Source organism: Eptatretus burgeri, chromosome 12 (genome assembly GCF_056783735.1).
Source record: "Eptatretus burgeri isolate ZD-2024b chromosome 12, Ebu_testis_v1, whole genome shotgun sequence".
NCBI classification, from domain to species: Eukaryota; Metazoa; Chordata; class Myxini; order Myxiniformes; family Myxinidae; genus Eptatretus; species Eptatretus burgeri.
In genome coordinates this window covers 50,980,868-50,998,528 of record NC_140972.1, presented here as the reverse complement: position 1 = coordinate 50,998,528, position 17,661 = coordinate 50,980,868, and the positions used below count along the sequence as shown (strand labels likewise).

At 44.7% G+C, this 17,661-nt stretch overlaps 1 protein-coding gene across 1 annotated transcript in view; it reads left to right on the top strand.

Moving 5' to 3' along the window:
* DUOXA2 (dual oxidase maturation factor 2) overlaps window positions 1-17,661 on the top strand; it is a 39,910-nt gene that overhangs the window by 7,865 nt on the left and 14,384 nt on the right. Inside the window, exons 3-4 of the mRNA XM_085850505.1 lie at window positions 3,601-3,658; window positions 11,578-11,712. Coding sequence (XP_085706631.1) covers window positions 3,601-3,658; window positions 11,578-11,712 — 193 coding nt within the window. The remainder of the gene's footprint in view (window positions 1-3,600; window positions 3,659-11,577; window positions 11,713-17,661) is intronic.

Below are 17,661 nucleotides of genomic sequence, written 5' to 3'. Positions count from 1 at the left end.
TCCCTCTCCCTTCCACAGAGCTCCTTGTGTCTCTGTTCCCCACTGTTTTGTCCTTCCCTCTCTGCCCCTCGTCTCACTCCCCCCCCCACTGCTGTGTGTTGTGTGTTTGCTCTCATACGAGCCTCGTCAATGTATACAAAGAAAAAAAATCGTGTAGTCAGACTAAGTACAAATTATTGGATGGCTGTGCCTGTTTTTAAATATTTCCATAATCCTCCATCACACACAAACACACCACCGCCCAAAAGGTGTGGTTTACACGAGTTACATTAACACCAGTATGGTACGTCACTGTTTCTGCCATAATTGCTTTATCAAGAGGACAAAATGTTCAATATGTAATTTTTGATTTTAAAAAAAGAAAATAATATATTCTCACGACTTGATGTCAAAGGACACCACACCTGAAAGGATGCCAAAAGCGTCATTTAACAATTATTTGCAGCGATAGAAGGAAACAATGCAAGAAATAAAATGAGAAGGAAGTTAGAAAACAAATGAAAGAAGAAGAAAAAAAATAGCACAAGCACAAGAGGAGAAGGTTGTTTGCATAAATTCCACACATTTGACTGTATAATGATTAAATGAATCAGTCAAAAAGAAAAAGGCTGGCAGGGGGAGGTGCACATATTCCTGAGCTGGAGTAAGAATTGTAAAAACATGAGATGGGGTGGAGGGGATCGTGGTGGGGGAGTGAGGGAGGGGGGTGGTTGGGTCTTGCCCTCCAAGAAGATAATTTTTAGTCCTGTATATATTTCATTTCCTGCTAGGCTTTCGGTGCATTCCTCATCTCTGTGTCAACAAGCAAGTCTTTTTGATAAGTTATGGTATTGACATGCCAGGACGAAGCTCTAATTTTTTATAACCAGAACACTTGAAGTACAGAAACATCAATCAAAGCAAAGAAACACGTATTCTTCTCTTAAAAAACTGAACTGAGAAGGTTTCTCAAGACAGGGATGAAAATACATTTTTATTCATGAGAGAGGATTACAACATTCCCCAATGTTGTGATCATGCAAAATAATGATGGGGTGGGTCTGCCCCATCCACAAATTAATGATGGGGTGGGTCTGTCCCATCCACAAATTAATGATGGGGTGGGTCTGCCCCATCCACAAAGTAACGATGGGGTGGGTCTGCCCCATCCACCTCCCTGATGACAAACCTTGTTTGGATGTTGGAGTGTGCTTGTTCGATGTCAAGAATGATTGCTGGAAACCTTCAGACCTTATTGGCAAATTGAAAATATTTTCAAATCCAAGATGAAAATCGTTTTGAAATAAAGCAGATATCACAGGCTAATGTTTGCTTTGTGACACCAAAGAACATATGCAGGGAAACAAGTAAAACTCGAGCAGGATATCTCATTTGAGATGGTACAAGAGGAAGACAACACCTTTTGTTCCATACTTCGAGCATGACGTACTTGTGGTAAATCAAATGTCTTCAGAAGCTTCTAATTTTTTTTAAAGGAAAGAGTTTCGTGAGTGCACTCAACCTTCAGATTATCGAACGTAAAATAGTCTTTGAGACCCAGATCCACATTGCGCTGCCATCCAAACACCATGGAACCATTCCTTTTGGTGAGGAATTACCAGAATAGCCCTGAGACGCCAAGAGACTGTATCTGCAGCTTGCTTTTTGTATTACGAGGGAAGTGAAGCCATTTTACGATGCTGGTCACTGACTGCAGAACACAACCGAGGTGGCTTTAAGTTAGACCTCCAGTTATTACTCAAATCCAGAAATTTATCATTGGCCTGAGCTGGCCCAGAAGGGAGTCGGCGAAGGCCATGAAATTAGATATTTTCATTTTGTCCACGCTTGTGAAGTATACATTCTCCCTTCCAGTTTTAAGTGCAATAAACTTTGATTATCGCGATTTCTAGCCTGTTGTTGGCTTTATGGTTAAAGTGGCTGGCTTTAGATCTTAGGGTTTTGAGTTGCAGCCCCCATCATGCTGTTAAAACAACATGAGATGGGTTGATTCAGCCTGTCATCCTTCCGAGGTCGGCAAAATGAGTACCAGCTTACGAGTGCAATAAGCGCCTTGATGTTAGCAAAGTGTGGCAAGTAACAATTGTTATTCCTAAGTTAGTCATAAAATTGAGAAATCCATGAAATTAAAAAAAAGAAAAAATAAAGAAGAAAAGTATGAATGATGGGAGAAGAGGGAAAGGGAAATGGGAAATATATTTCAGCAGATTGGTGGAAGGGGAAAGAACGGAATGGTCAACTTGTTTATAGAACACTACACAGGTGGGAAAGGGAAGGAGCAGATCTGAACTTCCACCATACTTGCATAAGCAATAATCCGAGTTTGAGGGCAGTTCACGGTTACTTTGACAATTTATTCGAGACAATGTATACTCCAAATGACGACCAGCGTACTTAATCTGCTGCAGGTTGAAGGCCTATTCAGGTCTATTCTATTCTATTCAATGCAATTAGATGCCATTGAACTCGAGTAAATTTTTCAATTTGATCTCTCAATCTGATTTTTGACATACTTCTCTTTCTTACAAGCCCTTCTCTGGGTTCCCAGTTTGAAATGATTGTGGTTCACCAGTAACCCGTTTGTTTTGCTGTGTCGGGCTAACTTCTTTGAAATAAAACGATGTCCAAATAATAGATAACAATAACAATAATTAGATAAATTTTTCTACTTCTCTTTGAGGTCATAACCTGATTCTGTTTGAGGTCATGGATTTTACAATCAGCCCAATAAATGGATAATTTGGGGATTTGTATGAACTCGTGAAAATCCATGAACTTTGCACACATTTGGAGGTTGGTCCATGGAAGTGCCTTGTCGAGATATCGGGCTGATTCTGATTTCACATGCACTTATTGCAACACATGTTAGTGCCCCCAAAACATGACAAAACTGTCTTTCCCACTGACATGCCACCAATATCCTTGCAGTTTCTAAACAGTTTACACCAAGGGGCCTTCAAAGTCATTCAGTTTGGGATAATATATGGAAGCCATTCAAATTGGAACATTGTTTTCAACTTGTACAACTAATCGACTTCACACATAACCTGCAAATCTTCTTTTAAATTTTGTTGTTTATTTTTTCAAAAGTCATTTGTTACAAAGCAGCAAACCTTCACGTTTGGATTTTATAATTGTGACAAGTGATCAACTGCAAGGATGTGTTAAATCATTATTTTACATTTTTAGCTTTGTTATGCCCTTTCTGTAGTGATGCAAAAGTTTCACAAAAAACAAACAAACTTGTACTTCTGACCAACCTTCCAACAATACAACAATTAACTTCATGCCTGCAGCACGACTCGTTTGGACATGAATCGTGAATGTTTCAGGCCATGTTTTCACTGTGAATACAAACCATTTATCGTACATGTGAGCGATTTTACAAGTTCGTTGTTATAGTCAATAGTAATTATTTGATTGCATATTTGCTAAACCTGTGTGTGAGGACATACAACAGGCTTGGCAGGGGTGTTGCTTCATTCCAGGAAGCCAAACTGAGTTCACGAAACGATATAATATTGACATGGTGATGGAATGAACTAACTTTATACATACACCTGTTCATGTTTTGTTTTTAATCCCCTCTTGACTTTGTAGAGACTGTACTGGCTCATCAGGATTACGCTGAGCCTTTTCATCGGTCTTGTTATAATCGGTAAGTGCCATAAGAACTTGTGTTTATGATTAATAACCAGGGAATTTGTTCCTACCGTGTACAAAGCAAAGCACCATGACAGATGAGATGGCTGTCCCATCCGCACTTCCTTGTGGATATTATAAAAATTTAATGATATATCATGTAAAATGATTTCGGCCAACAGAGCTATGCATTTTTCTTCCTGACAACGATCAGGTTTATAACGAGACTAGCTTTGTCTGACATTGTACGACTTTATTAATCTCTCCAATGACATCTGAGCAATCGAACAAAGCACATGATCACAGGTATTTAAACATTTTGACCCCAAAACAAACGCCATTCTTCAGTGTACGACAAATTATGCATTATTTGCCTTTTTGTTTTTTTTCAAGAAAACTTCCTGAAGGTTTTTGCAGGTGGTACTGTGTGTAGTACACCTTCAGGCTTCCTCAATAATCATTTCTTTAACGTTTATTGTGAGTGAAGTAGCTTTCATGTAAAATTAAATTTAAACATGCATTTCAATAAAATTGACATTATCAAAGCTTTTAGACTTGCACGCCTCAGGATAAAACCACAAAGATGGGATTACCTGATTGGGGGAACCACAAAGCATCATGAATGAGTAGGCGGAAATGAACCATCATAAATAATGAACCGGTGGAAACTTAATGCTAATTATCTGACGGCAAGTTGCGAGAGGGGGGGGGGTGGTTGTGGTGGTGGTGGTGGTGGTTTTCATGATGACTCAAAGTTGACTGTGATGGAGTTGCCACACAGTCAAGCCATTAAAGTCAGAATAGATATAAAGTTCGACAAATTATTTCTGTCTCCAAAGAATAGGGTTGGTTGACCTGATATGATGAATGTGGCCTCCATTGCACGGAGGTGAGCGAAACTGCGTCCTCTACTCAGGATTTTAAACCATCCGATATGATATTTCTCTGCACACTGAGGATTATTCAGTAAATGGTGACCAATTGTGGAGGCACAGGGAATAGTTGTACTATGTACATTATTACAAGCCCGAGTTGATTGTCTCTGTTCGGATGACTGACCCTGTCTGATCCCCAAAGGGACGTGTTGTTCAATGCGATCCTTCAATCTTAAAGATGTGCGCCCCACATACCCACCATAACACTGGCACTGAAATTCATAAATAATCTTACTTATATGATAGGTGGGCAGAACATATTTTTGGACTGACGGAAGGAATTGGCGGGTAGTTAAAATCACTCGTGGTTGAACCGCATAGTAAGAATGGAACACTGTCTGTTTGATCTGATTTTCAAACCGTTGAGACTCTTTGCCTTCCCAAGATAGACGTAGGTATACCGGACATTTACCAGGTCCGATTATAGGATTATTTGGTGGGTTCAGGAATTTGTGTATATATCTATTGATGATCTGTTCAGGATACTCATAATCAAGAAGCATAGTCTTGACGGTATCATTTTCAGCATGGGGTTTATCTGTGGGGCAGATCTTTCTTGCTCTATTGACCAAGACACCAATCAATCCAATCTTGTATCTTGAGGAACTATAAGAGTCCCACCTGGTACACTATCCGGTTAAAAAAAAGACGGTAGATTTTGGTTTTATCAGCATCGGCCGATTTCTCAATGAAGACATTCAAGAAGGGAAGTACGCCGGAGTGTTCCCTCTCTGAGGTGAACCCTCGCGATGGATGGAGAGAGTTCAGGTATGCAAAGAAGACTTTACATGCTGAGGTTGACTCAAAGACAGCGAAGATGTCATCCACGTGCCGATAATAGACGGAAGGGGGTTGAACTCCAGGATGTGGATCTGCAAAAGCACGTTTTTCACAGTATCCTACAAAGATGTTTGCCAAGACGGGACCAAGAGGGGGTCCCATCACTACACCATCGATCTGAGTGTACATCAAATCATTAAAACTGAACTCGACAAGAACGGGTTGCCATATTCATTCATTCAAAGACAGACAGACTCAGAGATCGGTGGAGGTGTCAAGTCAGTATGATACAGAAGTTGCGTGCAGATTTCAATCATTTATCACAGTCTATTTACGAATGTCAGTGGGACATTCATGAATCGACTGGCTATATCATATGAGCACATTGTGGAATTCTCATTTAGGTGTGTGATGGACCAGATGGCATACGTGCTGACTGCAAGAAGGAATCCACAATTACATGTTCTGAGATACTGCCCAGTGCTGGCTGAAATAGTTCACATAACCATCTGACAAGTTCATGCTGTGCAGAGTTAATGAATATTTCTCTCCAGTCTTCTTGCTGAGGAATATGGAAGAGGCACACTTAAAATGTGTGAGGATAATAACAAAAAATGGAGTGGCACGGAAGGAGGGGAAGACACAGATCACTGTCTCTGACGATGCAGGCTCCATTCGCTAAAAAGCCTGAAATACCTTTCTGGTGGGTGTGGCTGGCTGACTTCCTTCTTCGCTCCTGGTTTTCATGAGATGTGCATCACAACACATGACATCAATATGTTGACATCATGGAGTAAAAGCAGCTTATGAAAAATTCCAAGCCTGAAAAAAAAAGGTGGAAAAAAAAGCAAACAGCCAAACATTTGAATTATTGTGTGAACACACATTTTACTGAACCTTGCTGCAAATAAAGTAGGAAACATTTTTACATTCATAATCACATAGCATCAACTTGGTCTGTAACAGGGACGACTTCATTTTGAATGCACATTGAAATATTTGCAGATAAAACAGGGCATTGAGCAATGCAAAGCTTCACTGGGAACATGGTACATGTATTGAAGTAGACATGATAATAAATGATCTACATTGAAACAGATCTATATTATTATTATTATACTACTACTACTACTACTACTACTACTACTACTACTACTACTACTACTACTACTACTACTACTACTACTACTACTACTACTACTACTACTACCACTACTCCCACTACCACACACACCAAGAATAAAAGGGAAAGAATGCTTCAAAGGGTGGAGGATATTATATATCGTCGAGGGAAGGGTGTGAGGGAGGGGATGAAGTTATTACCTCTTCCACCGAAGGTTATGTTTTCATCTGTCTATCTGTCAAGATAGCAACAGAGGTACAGACAAGGCAGCAGCATCCAAGGCCCCCAAAAGGATTTTTTTTTGCATACATTGTCAAGGCTCGTATGAGAGCTATCACACAATGCACAACAAGGGGGGGGGGAGGCATGAGACAGGAGGGACAGGAGAGGGAAGGACAAAACAGTGGGTAACAGAGACATTCGGAGATCTGTGGAAGGGAGAGGGATGGGGCGGGGAACACGGGGTATACAAGATGGACATTACAGGGACTTTCAGGAAGGAAAGCAGGGAATTTGAAGGAGGTGGATTTGGGGTGGATTAATGGCGGTAGAAAAGATCGAGGTTTTGGATGGGGGAAGGTAAGAGGTGGTGGTGAACAGCTGTTTTCAAGGTCTGGATGGAAGAATGGAATTGAAGAGTTTATTCCAAAGGGAGGAAAAAGAGGAATGAAAGAGTGAAGGTGAGCCGTGATTCGTGATTTTGGTAGTTTTACCAGAAGGGGGTTGTTGGCGGACCTTGAGCGCCCTGCGGAAATATGGTGGGGACATATCACAGACAGAGCAGGGGGGAGGGGGCAAGACGAGAGGAGACGGTAGAAGACAGAGAGACCATCAACCTGCCTGTGGTGATAGAGTGAGAGGCTCAAAGACTCAGCCTCATTGCGGCAGATACCAATGATTCTAAATGCCTTGGTTTCCACAGCGTGAAGCCGAGAAAGTTGAGAAGTACCAGTCCAGAGGGGAGAGCAGTACTCCATCAGGATGTGAACGAAAGCTTTGTATGTGGTCAGGAGCTCAGGTGGGCCGAGGAAGGACTTTGCACGATGGAGGATTCCCAGTCGGCGACCGGCTTTGTCGGCCAGGTTAGGAACGTGGCTTCTCCAGGAAAGATCATGGCAGGTAGTGAGACCGAGAAGCTTGAATGAAAGGACTTCTTCCAGAGGATTGTTGAGAAAGTAGATTGGGGGGGGGGGTCTAAACGGTCCTTTTGGAGAGGCATAGTGAGAGTGTGAGATTTGTCAGGATTGAAAGACATGTTCCACGTGTTGGACAAGTTTGTGATTTTATCCAGATCTGCACTGAGCGAAGAAGCTGCGGCTTGTTGGTCTGAGGGATGACAGATGGTATGACAGAGGGTGGAGTCATCAGCAGAGAGATAAAGAGGATTTTCCAGAGTCGGAGAAATCATTGATAAAAACCAGAAAAAGAACAGGGCCCAGATCGCCACCTTGAAGAACTCCAGCTTGGACAGGAAGAGGGGGTAAGAGAACTCCATTAAGAGCCACATGTTGTCTGCAACAGGAGAGGAAGTCTGCGAGCCATGAGTGGGGATGTCCTTGGACACCATAGGAAGAGAGTTTGGTGAGCAGGGCAGGATGCCAGACCATGTCAAAAGCACGCGATATGTCCAGGGATAAGGCTCTGATTTTATGTCTGGCATTGAGAACCTCCATCCATTGTTGGGCGAACAGAAGCAGCATATTCAGGGTAGAGTGACCTGGTCTGAAACCAAATTCATGAACAGAAATCAAGCCATTGGAAAAGAGGAAGGATTTAATGTCTGAAGCGATGATGGATTCCATAAACTTGCTGATGATTGGGAGAAGGTTGATTGGTTTTTGAGGATTTGGAGGAGGGAGAGAGGTTTGAAAGTTCAGACTTGAGATGAGAAAGATGTTGTTTTCTGGCTCTCCTGTGGGTAGACACACTTGTGCAAAGCTTTACGGAAGGAACTGAAATTACCCTCAGTTCGCTTTGCTTTCCATGAGGCAAAGGCAAGTTGTTTCAGGACAACTGCCTCGCCACAAGCTTCATTGAACCAAGGGTGGGAGGAAGGGTAGGACAACTGAAGACGAGAGGGGATAAATCTGTGCATGAGGGAGAGCAAGTTTCTTTAAAAGAATTCCCACGACGAGCTGATGTTGGAGAAAGTAGCGATGGGAGACTAGTCTGGAACTTTGATGGCTGCTTGGAGACCCTGCCAATCAGCCTGAATGAAATGCCAGACTCGACGGTGCTGAGGTGGTTCTCTAATAACAGCCAGAGATGTTTACTTTGACAAGGACGTGGTCAGAAGAACCAAATGCATTTTTTTTTCTTCTGATATTTTCAGGGAAATTTGTCAAAATCAGATCCAGAAGAGATGGAGTACCGTTTGTTGAGATCTGGGTCGGGCAGTTGACCGATTGAGTCAGTCCCAATGCGTCTCAGAAGTCTTTTGCTGAAGTGTCATGGCAGGTGAGAGAGGTACTCACACCCAGCCAACTGGCAAGATGACAATTGAAGTCGCCACATATGAGGAAGAGAGAGAGTTCAGATGAGAGGATATAAGTTGGTCCATGTTTTCGGATAGTGAAGTGTAAATGGAGTCATCACTGTTTGGTGGACGGTACAACATAAACATGAGGTGGGAATGGAGGAGAAGCCGTTGCCAAAGGTATTCCTGGGGGTGTGGGGGAGTGAGGGTAGTGCATGGAGAGTGAGGAATATAATCTTTGATGAATAGATCAACTCCTCCACCAGGACGAGACTCAGGTCTGTCATACTGGAGGAGGGAGTAACCAGGGAGAGATACGAGGGAGTCAGAGACATATTGAGGGAGGAAAGTTTCTGTTCAGCAGATTATATCTGGTTTGTCAGTTGCAACCTGTATGGAAATATCTGTCAGGTTTGAGCGAAGGCCCCGGATATTTGAGGTCCACACTGTTAATGAAGAGGGAGGGAGGAGGCTTTGGATGCAGGGGAGGGGGAGGGTAGGACAAGGGCGGAGGTAGAGAGGGGAGGTAGAGCGAGTTGTTGAAAGAGTGTGGGCGATTGCAAAGGGGTTCAGGGAGGGGGCCGGATGAGGAGGAGAAAAGGCTCTGTGGTTTTGGGTTGAGGTACAGTGGGGAGTAATAAGAGAGGGGGCAGAAGGCAGTTGAGGATTTAAGGAGGTGGAGTGATGAGATGGAGGAGAGAGGCCAGTGGAAGGAGGCAGCTTTGTGGATGAGAGGGGGGGGTGGGGGAACTTTGAGAAGTGTGAGTGAGGGGGTGAATGGTGGGAGAAGGGTGAGTGGGGAGAGTTGAGGGAGAACAGTGAGGGGGGAGTTTTTGAGAAAGGTGATGGGGAGGCTTGGAGAGGGAAGAGTGTGATGGTTGCTTTGAGAGGGAGGGTTGAGAGGGGTGAGTTGGCATTGAAGTTGGAAAAAAAGAATGGTTGATGGAAAGCGAACATTCATAGCAAACTGGGTTTTTATTTTTACTTCAGAAATGCAACTTACGACAATTCTTGAGGGATTCAATGAAGGCGAATTAAGAGAATGGAGAGAAGAAACGTTGTAACAGTTGGACTTTTAAGACAAGGTATGAAGGAAAGGTCGAATTGAGAGCAGTCTGTTGAAATCGAAAAAGAGTCGTGAATTATGATGGAGTAATGAGAACCACACGTGTGAAAGAGGAAGATGAAGCATTATAAGAGAGGGTTTTTATAATAATAATAATTATTATTATTATTATTATTATTATTTTTGATAGAGATTGGTAAGCCTGGTGTTGCCTGGTGGGGTTAGCCTGGTGTTGGCGTCTCACCTCACCAAATGAGGTTAGCTGATGGTTGATCAGGTGAATTCACTGATCAGGTGAATGAGGTTCACCTGATGGTTAGCCTCACCATCAGGTGAGGTTAGCCTGGTGTTGGCGTCGTGGTTAGGGTGGCGGCGTGGGATCCAAAAGATCCTGAGTTCAAGCCCCGTTGGCCGCTTGAATTAATACACCAGGAGGTTGACTCAGCCTGTCATCCTTCCGAGGTCGGCGAAGTGAGTACCAGTGTGCTGGGCCCGGTGTATGCCCCGGTTAGAATAGGTGTACCATATTCCTGTGTCGTAAGAGGCGACCAGGGTTGCGTCATGAAGGGCATCCGGCGTAAAAACTGAGCCAAATCAGTATGCGGATCATACAGATGATCCGCTGTGGCGACCCCTAACGGGAGCAGCCGAAAGAAGAAGAAGAAGATTGCATCAGGTGAGGTGAGGGAAAGGTTGAAGAAAAAATCGTGAGATGAATGACGAATATGGATCGGTAAACACAGAGGGTGGAACCAGATCACGTGGATGTGGGAGGTGTACAGTTAAAAGTGAATTTAGTTATTGTCATTTATAAAAATAAGGATTGTGTAAGATTTGGAAAAGGAAAGGTTGAAGTAAAATCGTGGAGGTGTATGGAGAATTTGGATCGGTAAACGCAAAGTGAAGCTGAGTGAATGATTCCATTTTGGTGAAGATCCGGATTGTGATACTAGAGTTTTTCAAGCGATTCTTCACCATTGAGAGATAGGACCAAAAACGATATATTACCCAATATCTCAAAAGTTATGCACTGATTCGGACAAAACTTGGTAGACCGGAAGGGTGTGTGACAAGGATGAACTGGTTCGATTTTGGTGAAGATCCGAATCCGGATACAAGATTTATTTTTTAATTTTTTAAATGATTCTTCACCAATGAGCGTTGGGGCCAAAAACAATATACAGCATGATATCTCAAAAGGTTGTGGACAGATTCGGACGAAACTTGGTAGATGAGTTGGGAAGGTGACAAGAACAAGCCACTTCAATTTTAGACGTCCAGTTCCAGATCCAGCCTTTCAGTGGGATACTACACGAACTGTTCAGCCTGGCAGAGGCATGCGCTCTACTGAGTTCCATTCTAGTATTTAATTTGCTCTCATATTGGCAAAATTGGACCCCAACCCATCCCCCCCTCCCACAGATCTCTTAATGTCTATTCTCCACTGTTTTGTATTTCCCTCTCCCGCCGCTTTTGTCTCCTGCTCCTTTCTTGTACATTCTGTGTTAGCTCTTCTTCGAGCCTCGACATTGTACACAAAAATACCTGTTTGCAGACACGAATTTTCGCTATGACTGGGAGACCGGAGGTGTGGAGACGGAGATAAACTACCGAGCTGCTGAAAGGCGGACAATCCGCGCCCACGTGGGCATGATTGTGTCGTTTACCGGAATCAATGTCACGCTTCGAGGTGAGAAATTTACTTGCACTTTTCATCCTCTTTCATGGTTCTTACACAAATATCACGACCAACTCAATATTGTAATGTACCTGTGATGTTCTGGTCATGAGAACATGCCAGCAGAGTACCCACCCTCTGGGCGATCTTGTTCCAAGCATGCAACACATTCTTCTGAAGCTTAGCTATATTTAGGTGGTGGATCGGCAAATGACAGCTCTGTGTTGGCAAAAAAAAAACAACCCATGAAGTTATGTACATGAAGCAAAAACTTGCTTCCTGTCGATGATTCAAAGTACCTCACTGTACTGGAAAACATGGGGACAGAAATACTGCACTGTAAATGGTGAAGACTTGCAAAGTCCTCCCCCCACCTGAATGAGGCGCGACACGATACACATTCACATGGATAATTTGCGTCCCCTCCCCCTCCCCAAGACCACCAGCAATTATAAAAACACCCCTATACACGAATTGGGGTCATGCCGATCCGATGTAGCATGTCTGGATGGAATCGGCCCACAACTGTCGGAGGAGTAGCACGACAAACAAACACCAGTCCATTAATTATAGTAAGATCAGGTCAGGTCAGGTACAGAAGGATGCACCAGAGCAGCGCGTCACTGCGTCCAATTTCCGTCGGTACTCCAGGGGCCTCCGTCTGGCCATCCCCCAGGCAGATGCCAGGCCCATCCCCATCTCCTTGAGATGCTGAGCAACCTGCTGCAACCATGAAGCACATGGTCGGCACATTGGCCTCCTCTACTCACTCGCTGAAAGAATCTTGTGAGGAGGATCAGCATCAGGAAAATGAGCCACATATCCATGCAGCGGCGACTGATGCTCATGGATTATGCTGGTAACAAGTATCATTTGAGTCTCTCTCAGCAACCGCTTGCTGGACACAAAGTCCGACCAGTGATAGCCAAGGATTCTCCGAAGAGACCTGGAACCAAAGGAAGTAATTAAGTCTCCATCTCAGATCCCTGGTCAGAGTCAAAGTCTTACATCCGCAGAGCAAGAGTGGAGACACCAAGGACCTAAAGACCCAGACTTTTGTCCTCCTGCATAGGTACCGACAGCTTGATAACCCATGATCCAGTGAATCTATGACTCCCCAGGACTGACCCAGATGTCAAGTGACCTCTTGCTCAAAACCAGCAGACACATGAATATTACTGCCAGGGTAAGCAAATCTCTCTGTGACCTCAACATCCTCACCATAAAGAGGTACAGACAACATAGCAGCATCCAAAATGTCACCGAAAGCCTGGATCTTGGTTTTGACCAAGGAAACCCATAATCCCAGTGGCTCAGACTCCTCAATCAGCACCTCGAGGGACCCAAAAGGATATCCAGAGTCTCCGCAAAGATGACTGCATCATGTGTGAAATCAAGGTCAGAGATCTTGACATTCCCAAATGATGCACCACAGCTTGAACTCTCCGATATCCTCACCAGAATCCAGTCCATACAAGTGCTGAAAAGTGTGGAGACCAGTACACACCCCTGAAGAACTCCAGTATCAAACTGGAAATAAGTCAGAGATGGTATCACCACATCTCACAGCACTTTCAGAGCCAGAGTATAGTTCAGACATCAGATTGATCAGTTTTGGTGGCACCCTACGAAGACCATGAATCCTCCAGAGGGCATGCCGATTCACTGAATCAAATGCATTGGAAAGGTCAACATAGACAGACTGCTGGCAGCCCCTGCCGAAACTCTCATCTGCGTTCAGTGACGACCCGAAGAGCAAGGATACTGTCAATCTTTGACCACTTTGGTGTGAAGCCTGACTGCTCTGGGTGCTGGTGCTCAAGCAGATGGTGGCGAACCCCATCAAAAATTATCCGAGCAAAGACCTTGCTGGGCACTGAGAGCAGTGCCACCCATTGGTAGTTGTTGCAGTCCCAGCGATCACCCTTCCCGTTCCAGAGAGGGACAACAAGGCCCCTCTTCCATTCAGTTGGGATGATGCCTGTGTTCCAGGTAGAGCACAGAACTGCATGCAACGACACGAGTACAATATTTCCAACAGCCTTGAGAAGTTCAGCATGGATGCCACAGATCCCAGGAGCTTTATCCCATTTCAACCAGTTCACTGCAGCCTGTTTCCACAAACAAAGTGGATCACAGTTGATTGGGGGGTCAGTTGGGCACAGTTACACCCCTGAAATCCAACTCAACAGCTGGTGGATCAGCCTGGTAAAGCTGCTCAAATTAACCGGCCCAGAGGGCCTTCACTTCGGACTTCTCTGTCAAGAGCCCATGACCCTCCACTCTAACTGCAGTACACCAAGTTACGGGCTTGGAGGAATGCAATGTGCATATTCCCCTGTAAGCAGGACGAGAATCACCTTACCACAGGTGATGCTCTACCCCCTCACAGATTCCTCGCACATAACCCTCCTTGTCCACCCTCCACAACTTCTTGCATCGTCAAGGAACTCGGTGCTATTCTGGTTAATAGTTCCAGACCAATGGGGACCAACATGACTCATAACCATCCCTATCAGTTCCAGTCGATGCATTGAAATCTCCCAAGACCAGAAGTGTATCTCATCTAGGGCTCTGATGAACCACAGACTCGAGCGTGGCATCAAATGCGTCCTTCATGGTCAGAGATCACTTGCTTCAGCCGGAGCATACAAAGAGACCAGCAAAATGACACCCGAGGAGTAATGAATCTCGAGTCTCATAATATGCTCGTTGACCGGTGTATCCTCAATTATCATTGGAGTCAGCTTATTGGACACAACTACAGCAAGTCCTTGGGCATGGTAGTCACCAGAGCGACCAGACCAAAAGTAGGTGTGACCTCCCACCATGACCTCACCACTATCCTGTCTCCGAACCTCAGAGAGTACTGCAATACCTATGTTGAAACACTTGAGCTCAGATGATAACAGAGACAGGTGATCATCCTCTCTTTGGGATAGGACATTCCAGGCACACAACTGAAGGGACTGTCTCAGATTAACAAAAGGAGACCGATGTTTAGTGGACAGCACCTCAGCACCACCCCGACACACACTACAATTGTTTTCCTCCTATCATCAAAGAGTTGGAGTCCCGAAGGCTTTGCCCCAACCCCATAATCTGGTGAGCTGCCTTGCGGAGGGCAGCTGCACACGAGGAACTCCCACGGAGTGTGTTTTCAATTTTCTTTGCATTTTTCTTGTGTTTTGCAGAGTGAAGGGTCTTACAGTGGCTGCAGTGCAAATCCTGCCACCAACCTCCCCCTAAAAAGTAACCCAACTGCAGGAGGATGTCTGCAGTCACAGTTGGGCACGAGATATGGATAGTCGTTGGCTCACAATGAGCCCCCCCCTCCATGACAGGTTGTTTTTAATCCTTCTGGATGTCCATACCATACACCATCCTCACCAGGAAAGCTGGTGGGGAGACGGTTTCGTTGCTGACAGCCCGACCATGAAACAGGTTTGGGCAGGTTCACACGATACCTGCAGCAAGTCACAGATCTGATCTGGCCTGACATGACAATATGGTCAGGGATAGTATAGTAAGGATGTTCGGGATAGTAAGGATGAGGGAAGAAAGGGGGAAGTAATTGTGAATTTCACATTCCATCTTTATTTGCTTTTAATATTGTTCTTAACAAACGGGACACGAACAGGCCAAATGACCTTCTTATGTGCTAAAATTCCTTGTGTATCTGTGTAATGTTGTTGCGAACAGGAATAAATGAGGGGGGGGGAGAAGAGTTGGGGGTGAGGGTGCATACAGTTAAAAGAGGGAGATTGAGATGTTGAGAAAGCGGGGTGGGATTGAGGCCTTGGGGTTTGGAGCAGTTGAGGGCGAGAATAAGAAAGGGGAGGGGATGACAGAATTGGCTTTGTGGAGGGAGGGCAGAGAGGGGACAGAGTTGGGATTGAGGGGGTTGAGGCTTTTGTGGGCAGGGGGGAGTTGAGGACATTGGGTTGGGAGGTGGTTTGAGGATTTGAAGAAAGGGGGAGTGGAGCACAGAGTTTGGGTGTGGTAGTAGGGGGAGCACAGAGAGAGAGGACAAAGGAGGGGGTTGAGGACTTGGGATTGTGTGTGTGTGTGTGTGTGTTTTTGGTATGTGAAGCTACATTTTACATTCTGCAGAATTTCCATGGGTCCCAGATAGTCCCATTGGGTCTTGTGTGTCATCCAGGTATTTTGGGTCCTCTGGCTATTTTGGGTTCTCTCAGTCCTTTGGGTATTTGAGGTCTTCAGGGTCTTTTCTGTCTTTTGGATCTTTAGGATATTACAGGGTCTTTGGGGCATTTTGGGTCTTTTCGGTTTTCAGGGTATTTTGGGTGTTCTGAGTCTTTGGGATCTTTTGAGTCTTTTGGGTCTCCGGGATTGTTTGGGTCTTTTGGAGTATTTTGGGTCCTCAGGGTAATTTAGGTCCTCAAGGTCGTTTGGGTCTTTTGGGTCTTCTAGGTACTTCAGATGAAGCATTTCAGGTTACAATAGTGAATGACGTCAGGTCAGCTATGTAACCAATGGGCGAAGAGCGGATATACATGCATACATACTGTCGTGTCCCGTGGGGTTTGCCCCTACCTGGACGGATAGCCAAACAATTTCCCTTGGAGGTTTACAGCAGTGATTCTCGGAGATTATGGAGTGTGCAGGAAGGAAAGGGCGTGACAATGACGGAGCAGACAGAAGCATAACGCAAGAGGGTTTATCTCAAACCTACGACAAATAGACAGACAGAAGCAACTGAAATAAATATGGGGTTTCATTAAAATAAATCAAATATTTACAATGGTAATAATCAAAACGGAATAATGAAATGTGAGGTTAATTAAATCTAATTATGAGGTGCCTCCACACAGATTTTAATACAGACAAGGGGACAGAATACATCAAGGAAAAATCCTCCCTTTCTCCTGGCACTTTGCTCCGGGTCCAGAAGTGAGTTTCCGAAGCTTGAAGGTCACCAAAGCACTTTGTCACTGTGCGAGAAAATGCGTCCAAAATGGCGCACAGCCGCTCTCTGGGTGGGCAAATGTACAGGAGGCAATTCAGGTGGCGATACTCAACACCAGGGTTCAGGAACCGGCGTACAACTTCTTTTGTCGATAGTGCTTGCCAATGCCACTGCCCTGCAAAATGGCGCCGTCTCTTCCCTCGATGGCACAACCCGAGGCTTCAAGGCTGAACCCACATGATCCAGCCAACAGTCAATGGCCAGCGTGTTGCTCCACCATGCGAGCCAATTCGCCTCAGCACGAACACAAGAATTATGCTTTCTTCTTCACTGCATCGAGGGAAAGTCAGCAGCAATGCCCTTCTCTTGCAACTGCTATCTCCTGCCTCTCTCGCTTCTATCCCGCTCCTAACCTAACTCCCTGCCTTCTTGTCGCCCAACACGAGACTCTCTGACTGCCCGAACTCCCCTCCTACTGGCTCTCTGACGTCACGCCCATTAATCATCCACTCCGGGGCGTGGTTTTGCCGGTCATCATCCCTGGAGGCGGGGCTTTCTGCCTGCTTGGAGGTGCAGCGAGGTTGTCCTTACGTTTTAAGGATGGAATCCCTTTTTATCACCGGCCTTGAAATACAAAAACATTGGAAAAGGTCACAGGGGGCAATTATATACTGGGAGAAATTATCCTTAATCCCGACCTAATTTTCACAGCATCACCCACCCCCCCCCATCTGGTGAGAAGTCACACTTAGGTTCACAGTTTCCCTACTTGATTTACATTGAGATGTCTCCTACACGTCCACGGACCAAGCTACTTGATGCACTCATATCTTTCCAATGAAATTCCTCGATCTACCCCACAAACATAACAATACATACATAATCACATGTAGTTGCTCCATTATATATAGATTACAGAATGATTCCAACAAGCTCAAATGAGTTAAGATCCTCGTCCTCTTAATGATGACGTCATAAAAACGAATGTGACGTCATTGTGATGTATCAGGTTTGCGATAAATTATCTGTGC